The sequence below is a fragment of the Aulonocara stuartgranti genome (genome assembly GCF_965226115.1).
Source record: "Aulonocara stuartgranti genome assembly, chromosome: 9".
Classification (NCBI taxonomy): domain Eukaryota; kingdom Metazoa; phylum Chordata; class Actinopteri; order Cichliformes; family Cichlidae; genus Aulonocara; species Aulonocara stuartgranti.
Window position 1 is genome coordinate 12,858,681 of NC_138960.1, and position 9,952 is coordinate 12,868,632.

The following is a 9,952-nucleotide window of genomic DNA, read 5'->3' on the forward strand; positions in this document are numbered from 1 at the left end:
GACCAGACCAGGAATACAAATATTTGTTGATACAAAGATTCAATTACTTAAAAGAAATGACTATGACTGGTGTTATAGCTACGTATGGCATTTGCAGGGAGTTTATAGATTAGCTGAACAGACCAAAGGGGGTGCTGCTGCCACTGTCACAAGTAATGGACTGGTTAGACTAAGAACGCAGACTCAGAGGATTAAGTTCAGTGTGTTTATTCACAGTGAAGCAACAACAGAATGTGACAACAGAATGATTTCCAATTAATGATTCCAGGGCTCCAGTTCAGACAGGACCACAGGAAGTCTCTCTCTCAGTAACTCACTCTGAAGTGTTGACAGAAAAGTCCAGACAGGAGAGATAAAGAGAAAATGGTTAAGTCAGCATGGGACGACTGCAGGATCACAAGGAGACCATTCACATACAAGTGACTTTGCACTGTTAACAGATTCTGAGGTTGTAGAGCTAGATCATCAGTGTAATTAAAATCACCTACCAAAGGGATTTGGTTTAATTTTGCAACAATGTATTAAAACAGATCAAAGAATTCATTCAGAAAGTCATCACAGGTGGATAATACTACAGCAAACTGGACTTTCATGGTTAACTTTGAAGGAATGAAATGAGCTCAGAGTAAATGTATCATAACTGAAGTTGTACTTGTAAATCACTGCTATTCCCCCAATGCAGCCTGAACACTTCAGGGCATTACAAATGTTCTTTTGTGTAGTCCACAAAGGGGGCAGCAGAAGCTGTTATTCAATAGTCAAGTCAAGTCAAGTCAAGTCATCTTTATTTATATAGCACATTTAAAAGACATCAAGTGTCGGCCAAAGTGCTGAACAGAGGGATAATATAATAAAAGAATTGAAATAGAAAGAAAACATTTTAAAAAAGAATTGTAAGACATGTAAGAGTATATAGCATATAATGTACATGCAAATATGCACATACATATACAAAACTGTACACATTCACACACAAGCACACATATGTGAATATAACGTATATACACATACAACACCATCCATAATATAAGAGACCAAATAGACAGAATAAAAAAAGATATCAAAGAGATCTGAAAGCCTTGGAAAATAAGTAGGTCTTGAGAATCGATTTAAAGACTTCCAAGGATGAAGAGAATTTTATGAAGGGGGGAAGACTATTCCAGAGTCTCGGGGCGGCAATGGAGAAAGCCCTGTCCTCTCTAGATTTGAGCTGGGAGCGTGGAACTGATAAAACCATCTGACTGGAGGAGAGCAGAGATCGAGTGGGTAAGTGCAGGCTAAGAAGATCTGAAATGTAACCTGGAGCCAAACCATGGAGAGCTTTAAAAACAAATAGTAAAACCTTAAAATTGATTCTGTAGTAATAGCAAGAACACAGCTGTACCTGTAATAGAGTGTAAAATTGCGTGCATCTCCACACATTATGCTGGATCAGTCTTACAGAAGTGTGGTGTTAGATCAATATTCATGGATACACTATAAAAAAATAAGATGGTCAGGCTGAAGCAGCCCCTGTTTAACAGACTCAGGGCAGCGAAGGAATGATATGAAATTATCCACAAAGTAAATGTTTCGATTTCTGCAACAGCATCTCTACATTCAAAGTAAAATGGTCATGCACAACTGTTGAAAGTCACTGAATGGAATTAAGTGATAATTGAAGGTGGAGTTTTTCCTCCTGTGGAAACTTTAGTTGATGTGTTGTGATGTGACTCTGTTCATCTGACAGCTTTCAGTATCTGGTTTGTTGGAGCGTCTTGATCTGAACCAGCTGAAGGGAAAAAACAGAATCAAATCAAAGAAACCAGAAAGACTGAATTATGTTGTTTTACGATGAGTTAGTTGGTTTCAAATGCGTGTGTCACAGAAACATTTGTCTCACCACTCAAATACGATCAGTGTGCTCACGAGCATTATGATTCCCACAGTCTTCACTATAGTGTAGACACCAACCAGGTTTCCACCTGTAATGCAGAAAACAGTAAATAAGATTGTTTTAGGTGAAAAAATAGTTTTCAAGTCTAACACATGAACAACCACATGTTGCAGGATACATTACAAGATTTGAACTTCATGAAGCTAAATTTGCTTCCTTTTCAACTCACTTTTAAGAAATACCTCAAAAAATGATTAAAAAATAAATTAAAAAAACAGCTAAATGCTGAGTAACTTTACCTCCAACAGTCAAGTCAATCTCTGCTGATGTCTGATTACCCAGATCATTAGTGGCCACACAGTAATAAACTCCTCCATCTGTTACATTGAAGCTGTAAATCTCTCCTTCAGATACTTTCACAGCTCCATCTCTGCTCTTCTTGAACCAGGTGAAGTTGCTGACTGGAGGTTTGGCTCTGCTGGAGCAGGTCAGGTTCACCCAGCTGCCTGCTGACACCAAACCTGATGGACTGATGGATGCTGAGGTGTCTTTAGGAGCATCTGGACAAATAAAAGAGAGAAAGTGATATCCCATATACCATGGTGTCCTGAAGGATTCAGTTCAACAACAAACTCTGATTGTCTTACATGAAACACTGAGAGTCTCTTCTGTCTCTGCTGTCTTGGTGTCGTTTCCTTGGTTCACAGGATATCTGGCAGAGCAGCTGATCTTCTTTCCATCATGTGTGTCTGACAGAGTGATGTTCTGCTGGATTTTAGTTGTAAAGCTTCCATCTGTGTTTTGCTCCATTTTGTTGTGAGAGTCTTGTTGGAGATTCCAGGTGAGTTGAGGAGGGGAGTGTGGACAGGGAGTGAGAGCTGAGCAGGTTATAGTGACAGACTCCTTCTCCTTCAGATCACCTGGGATTGTAATATCGGGCCTCCAAGGAGAATCTGTGGTTTCACATCACAAACGTATTAACACTAAAGCATACATGCAGTTTGAACAACTATGGATTCTCAGTTTTGTCAATATAAACAACAACTGACAGTCAAATCGATTAAACCTGAAACATCACTGGTTAAAAGTGAGACATTTGATGTTTTTTCTTAATATCGACACATTTTGAAGACCATTTCTGCACCAAGAATTTCAAATTGTTCGTCTATAATGAAAAGAAAAAACATATCTACAAGAGGAACCACACACACAGCTGCTTTCTCTGGGCATGTTTGCAAAAAAATGAAATTTGGGTTGTTGTTACATTTACAAGAGTCCAAAGTGAAATTTGAACAAAATACTTTTATGTTTCCACGGTGAACTGAATTAAATCATCGACGATCTGCATGAAATTCAACAACTTAAAACTAGTTAATTGTATTCTTGTTGAGATGACATGATACAATTGAGTAGGAGTGGTTAGTTGCCTGAACTTGTGATGTTACAAGATCACGTGAGATTTCCAACCACAGGAAAATCACTGGGGTTATGAGAGGCAGAAAAGCGTACACACTCCACATGTCTGCTGTTGCTATTGGTAAATGGACTGATTCTTATGTAGCATTTTTCTACTCTCCCAGACCATAAAGCGCTTTATACAACATGCCACACAAGCACTTTCTCAATGCTTTTAAGTGCTTTCAAACTAACATTCACACCTATTCATACTATGATAGATGCATCGGACAGCAATTTAGTATTTTGCCCAAGGATTTTTGGCATGCAAACTGGTGGAGCCAAAGGTTAAACCAGCAACCTTCCAATCAGCAGACGACCTGCTCTACCTCCTGAACTACAGCCACCCATATTGTGGCTTAAAGCTCAATAACTGGCAGAGCAGCCAGTCTGAGCGGCCTGTCATAGACCTGTCGAGGACAAAGACGTAAAGAAAATTCTGTTTCAACCTTGTTGGCTTTAAGTAAATGATTCTAAATTGCCCATAGGTGTGAGTGTGAGTAGGAATGGTTATCTGTCTCCTTGCAACAGACTGGTGACCTGTGCAGGATGTGCTCCACCTCTCGCCCGATGACAGCTGAAATAAATCCCTGCCCCTTTGGATATCTGATGAGGAAAGGAGGAAAAGGACGGATGGAGTGACAGGTATGTTCTAAATCCATTAAATTGGAGGAAATCTGGGTATGTATTATTGGGCCTCCAAGAAGAATCTGTGGTTTCATATCACAAACATGTTAACACTAAAGAACAGTATATTACATACATGCAGTTTGAACTGCTGTGCATTCTCAGTTTGCTGAAGTAAACTAAAACTGACGTAGAAATGAATTAAATCTGAAAAAACATCTTCTTAAAAAAAATTACAATAAATTTTCTCTTCTTTATCTCATATTATGTTCTTTTATAAATGATTTGTAAATGTCTGCATTCATTAAAGAGAGTGAGTATCAGAACAAAGGTTTGTATTATTTTTTGATATAAATGGATTAAAAACTTCAGTCTTTACCTGTGACTGTTATTTGAAGAGGATCACACTGAGCTGTTGCCTTGAATGTTTCACTCTCTACTCTGAAGAAGTATTTGTTTGTGTATGTGGTGGTTAAATTAGTAAACAGAGTGGTGCAGTCTCCCTGACTCAGGTTTCCAGTAATACTCATTGGATAGATGCTAACTGCTCCACTACTGTTGTAGATCACATTGTTTGCCTCGTTGGTAAATTCGGGATTATTTTTAATCCACACTCCAAAAATTTCACTTTTGCTGTTAAATTTCTGTTCTTCTTTGGGTCTGAACCTACATGGGATTTGCAAACAAGATCCACTCAGTGCTTCCAGCTGCTTTGGTGCAGTTATGAAAAGGTCTGCTTTATAGGAATAACCAGCCAAAGCACCTGTAAATACAATTTAATGATTAATCCATTCACATATCAGTATTAAACAAAATAACTACATGTTTTTCTACTCCCAAACAAAACTCTCATCTCTGATTAAACTATTTGCTACACTTTAGTTAGCGTGAAATTTTTTTTTGCATATTTCCATTTTAAATTAAACATTTAGCTGATATTCCAGAGATGGTAGGAACATTTCCACCACCATCTGCTGTTTGGATGTAAGATGGAAATCTTCATAATCAGAGTTTCAAAAACTGTCTAGTGTAATGCTTGAAAGTGCCACCAAAGTTTTTTGTTCCTTAGGTGTTAACATTTTGTACAAAAACATTTTAATTTAAAGTCAGTACAAAAAGTAGGTCTATGTTCACTCTGTTAGTAAATGAAGTTTACGTTGTAAAATAACTCCAATAATGACTTTGAAATACTGAAATACTCACCTGAAACAAACAGGACAATCAGTAACATGCTGACTGTCTCCATGTTCACACACAGACTACTCTACTGCCTGGATTAAAAAAAGACAATTTCATGTACGGAGCTCTAACACTGTACTTAATATTTTTAAAGCTGTTTTATCATAAAAATGTTCCTTCTTCATTTATACAGATCTTGTTTTTATTTTCTTGTAGGATTTTGCTTTGAAACATGGTGAAATATAAAAAATGTAACACAAAGCAGTTCATATAAAACTTGAACATCAGTAAGTAAGATTACTTTACATGTGCCTGTCAGTGCAATGAAAGAAAAGTAAAAAGTTATTGAATAAAAGCAATAAAATGTTTCCTTACCAAACAATCCCAAGTGTAGAATTATTGTTTTGCAGTTTTAGAAGAATTACAGTGGACCGTGTCGCCCAGCTGATGTTGGAAAGAAGGAAGTACAGAAAGAGAACTTGTTTAAGAAAGTGCAATAAAGTCAGTTTATCACAAAGCTGCTGGAGGCGTCACTCGATGCCTCTGACAAAAACTCTTCAGTTCTGCTTTTCTACAAGTAGGCTACTTACATTTACATGTATCTTTTAGCAAATCTGCAGTGACTGCATCAGCACTAAAATTAATCACAAAGTGTGGGAAAGAGCACAGTAACACTACAATTTGGTTGTTGAGCAGCAACACCAGGCATTTGATTTCTGGCACATAAGTTTAGTTGTGGAAAAATCTTATTTTATATCTGAGCTCAATAAATGTTAAGCCATTTTTAATTTAGCCATGTTGTAATGAGGCCACAAATGTAAATTTGGATTTGGGAAATATTAATTATTATGATACATGATAAATATAAACTATTAAATCCCCCCATCTAATGAACTAACATGTATCTATAGATATAGATACATGTATAGATACACTAAATGACAAATACTTTCTAATTTTACTGGTCAAAATGCAAAACCCTAATCAGTCCATCTAGTAGATTATTTAATAAAACATTATGGTACAAATATTACAAATTGTTCATCTGAATTAGTTTATTCCCAAAATCAGATCTCAGTGAATACACGTACTGGCTTGCTGTCGTAATGATCGTTTAAGTGGTCCAGTCTACTTAAGATCAAAGTGGGCCATATGTGGCCTGTGAGGTAAAATGAATTTGACACACCTGATGTAGAGTTCTTCATGGAATTGGTTTCCATGTTCAAGGAGCTTCATGGGTTCATCACCAAGCACAATGCAAAGCATAGACTACAGTGGCATAAAGCACACCAGCACTGGACTCAATGCAATGGAGACGTGTTCACTGGAGTGATGACCTTTGACGTTTACCAGGATTTGCTCATTCAGTGCTGTTCTGCTTGTCTTGTGGCCTGTTGATATCCAGCTTTAATAGTAGTTGTTAATGGAAGATCGTTGAGCTAACAGGTGCTTTACAGTCAGGGTGGAAACTGGTCTTCTGCTCAATCACACGTCTCACATGTGTTACACGTCACGCATGTCATTGGTTCTGCTATTATAGTACAGATACAGTGACTTAAAATGGACAGCAGATCTGTGATGGGCCCTTAGCTGGGCCTTGGCTGGTCTTTGAACTTAATAACATCTCTTCTAGTGACATCAAAGAACAACTCAGTCTGAAACTAAGAACATGTATTCTTCAGTGTGATCTATGTGTACAGTACAGTTGTAAATTTTATAAAGTTTCAATTCACACGTATCCATAAAAGACCCAAAGTTCTTCACAAAGAAAAAACAAAAACAGGTTATTGGAGTATTTTATAGATTTAGTGACAATTAAAGCCTAAAATACTCTTTTCATAAACACTACAAAGAACATTTGTGACACTCACAGTGCAGCTCTGGTGAAGCCTACTTCTTACTTATTCAATTTGATTGATCGGCCAGGAAGCCAAGAACCCACGCATGCACTGGTTTATGACTAAAGAATTACGGCAGATCTTTCAAAAATTGCACGAACAATGGAAGACCTGCATCTAATTTATTATGAAATTGTAGCTCTACACATAGCCATTTGAGAAAGAAATACTTTGGTTCCTCTATTGCGTAGTGTTTTCTTGAGATTGCAGAATAAAATGAAAGAGAATTACAATAAAACATATGAACTAAATGCTCCCAATGTCAGAAAAAAGTAGTAATGAAACACCCAGAAGACTAAAACAATGTAAAAGTAGAGTCAGTCTTGTCCTTCCTGATTATGTTCAGCAAAAGAGGAAGTCACTGTGACAGTCTAAATCTTCACGCTTAAATATTTGTTTTTTCTGTCACTCACTCAAAGCTTGTAAGTTTAACCTTAGAAATTTAAGGACAACTAAACAGCAGGTACAGACAGAGTACACGCTGTTTAGGAAAGTGCAGTTTTCTTGCATGCAAAGTAAAATATGTTCTTATAAATTAAGAACATACGAACAAGAAATTCAGTTGCTCTGTGACAGATTCACAGCCTCTGTCTCACGCTATCTCTCCCTATTCTAGCTTTGATAGGCTGCACTGCCCAGCTGGCTGCATTTATAAAATCAAACTTCCAGTGTTAAAGCTGAAGAGAAAAATTTCAATCTTTGTGTGTACATCAGCTTCAGTACTAACCAGTGTCACAGCAAAGCATTTACTGTGGTATTATGTGGTTGGTTTGATCTACCATATCTATGTTTTCCATCCTGCAGTGTTTTGCTTAATGATATGCTTTTAGCTTCTATATTAAGTCATTACAATTTTATTTATACAGTGTCAAATCACAAAAAACAGTCGCCTCAAGATACTTTACATTGTAAGGTAGATCCTAAATTAATACATACAGAGAAAAACCAAAATAATAATTTAACCCCCTATGAGCAAACACATTTGAGAGAGTCTGATACTGTCACGGTTCTGGGTCCGTTGGACCCAGTATTTTCAGTTTTTTATGTTTTGGTTCACTTTTGCATCATGGATTATTCTTTGTTTCTCTGGTACCTTGTGTTTCAGTTATCTTGGTGTTTTGGATTGTTTCTCATTCTCTTGTTGTGATTATTATTATTATTATTATTATTATTATTATTATTATTATTAGTTTCATGTTTCTATTATCCATGTTTTAGGAATGGTGGTTTCATGTATAGTTCAGTTCCATGTTTCATTTTCTGTCTCTGTGTTGAGTCCATGACTCTGAGTTGTGATTCATGTTTCCTGTTTTATTGTGAAAGTCTTTGTCTTATGTTAGTGTGTGCAGCTTTGTTCCCCATGTCTCGTTAGCCCTGATCTCTCCCAGCTGTGTCTCCCTTCTGTGGCCCATTTCCTCATTACTACCCTGTGTATTTAAGCCCTGTGTTTTCCCATGCCCAGTGTCGCGTCGTACCCACAGATTATGCCTGTGTGTCCTTGGTCTCAGTGTTCCATCCTCACTTCATGTTTGTTTTCCTGCCAGCAATAAAGCTGAGGTTTTTGAGTTACATTCCGTTTTCCGAGTCCTGCATTTGGATCCTCATCTCTGCCTGCCCGCACACAGAGCCCTGACAGATACATTTATTAACAAAGTGCTCAATTTTTACATACTGAAATTATATTTCAAACAGCACCAGGCCATAAAAGGGTTAATCATCAGTAAATGTCTAAGCTGTAACTTAAGATCAGCAAACAATATGTGTTTCATTGCAATGCAAATGATCACACCAAAGCTTTGAAGGAACTACATTCAGTTCACATGTACATACTCTGCAAACAAGTTAGGCATCAGTACTCGAGTAAAATTAGAAATGTAAAATTAGAAATGTATATCACATGAAGCAGATTTTGAAGGAAGTGATGAAAATAGTAGAAGTTACTCTGCTCTTACAAGAGCAGCACCCAGATGTTTTGATGTGATTGCCCTACATGGCTAAGCTGAAGGACAACAAAGAGTCACTGCTGAACACAAAAAATGTCCATTAAAAAAATTTCCACTCACAATATGAATGTCAATATTACAAAAATCAGTGTAGCCAGTGTATTTAAACCCTCAGTTTCCACCAGTTCCTTGTCGTGTCATTGTAGATATTATGTTGTCGTTCCCACATGTTGTCAGTTGTTCAGCCAGCCATTCAGTCTTTCAGTCAGTCAGTCCTGTCGTTCCTGCTCTGTTCTTTCACTCGCTCCAGTAAAACATCATCATTCTACACCGTGAATCCAGTGTTTGGGTCATCTCTTCCTCGCCTCCACACACAACCTCTGACACAGTCATAAATCTTAAAAGGCTGTACCTACAACCAGATCAAAGTTTTCCATGCTGTTGGTTTAAATCTCAACACATTTGTGCATAAACTATGTGACCACATTGAAATGTCCAAAGAGAAAAAAGCACCATCACCACCCTCAATCAGTAAATAAACTGTTATTATAGTAAGTTGTATTCATAAAACCCACAGATCCTTTACCCAGAAAACTGGCACCACACCCAGCTTCCATAAATCATTGCTCTGCTAGTCAAAAGGCAGATACACCACTCCTTTACAACACACACCAAATCATTCCACAAAAATTCCATCTTTGTCCTTCATCTTTCAGTGTACCAAGGTATATGCAGCAACCAATTACTTTACGTGTGTCTGCAACCAAACCTCCTCGTTTTCACTCCCAGCACTGGACAGTCTTGCGTCAGTTGTTCTCAATAGGTCACATGATAGGGTGAGGCAGGGTCTCTTTGACTGTTATAAGTAATTACCTAGCAGTGTCCAACATTTGAAACATGGAGAGTTTGAAGACAAAATAAATTTCTTACCCACTTATTTAGATAAGAAAAAGACATCCAGCACTTCACATCAC

General features: G+C 37.4%; 1 protein-coding gene across 2 annotated transcripts; it reads right to left on the bottom strand.

Moving 5' to 3' along the window:
* Positions 1–1,252: 1,252 nt before the first annotated feature.
* Positions 1,253–5,783, bottom strand: LOC309714723 (B-cell receptor CD22-like). Of its 2 annotated transcripts, XM_082547384.1 has the most exons (8): positions 5,728–5,783; positions 5,513–5,581; positions 5,162–5,229; positions 4,338–4,721; positions 2,524–2,829; positions 2,176–2,436; positions 1,883–1,964; positions 1,253–1,771 (listed from the first exon to the last, which is right to left on the bottom strand). In XM_082547384.1, exons 3-8 carry the CDS (start codon positions 5,202–5,204, stop codon positions 1,690–1,692), a joined length of 1,158 nt encoding a protein of 385 aa, XP_082403510.1. In that variant the 5' UTR covers positions 5,205–5,229; positions 5,513–5,581; positions 5,728–5,783; the 3' UTR covers positions 1,253–1,689. The 2 variants fall into 2 exon arrangements, with proteins under 2 accessions (XP_082403510.1, XP_082403511.1); XM_082547385.1 differs by lacking the exons at positions 5,513–5,581; positions 5,728–5,783 and having other exon boundaries at positions 5,162–5,280.
* Between the last annotated feature and the right edge of the window lie 4,169 nt (positions 5,784–9,952).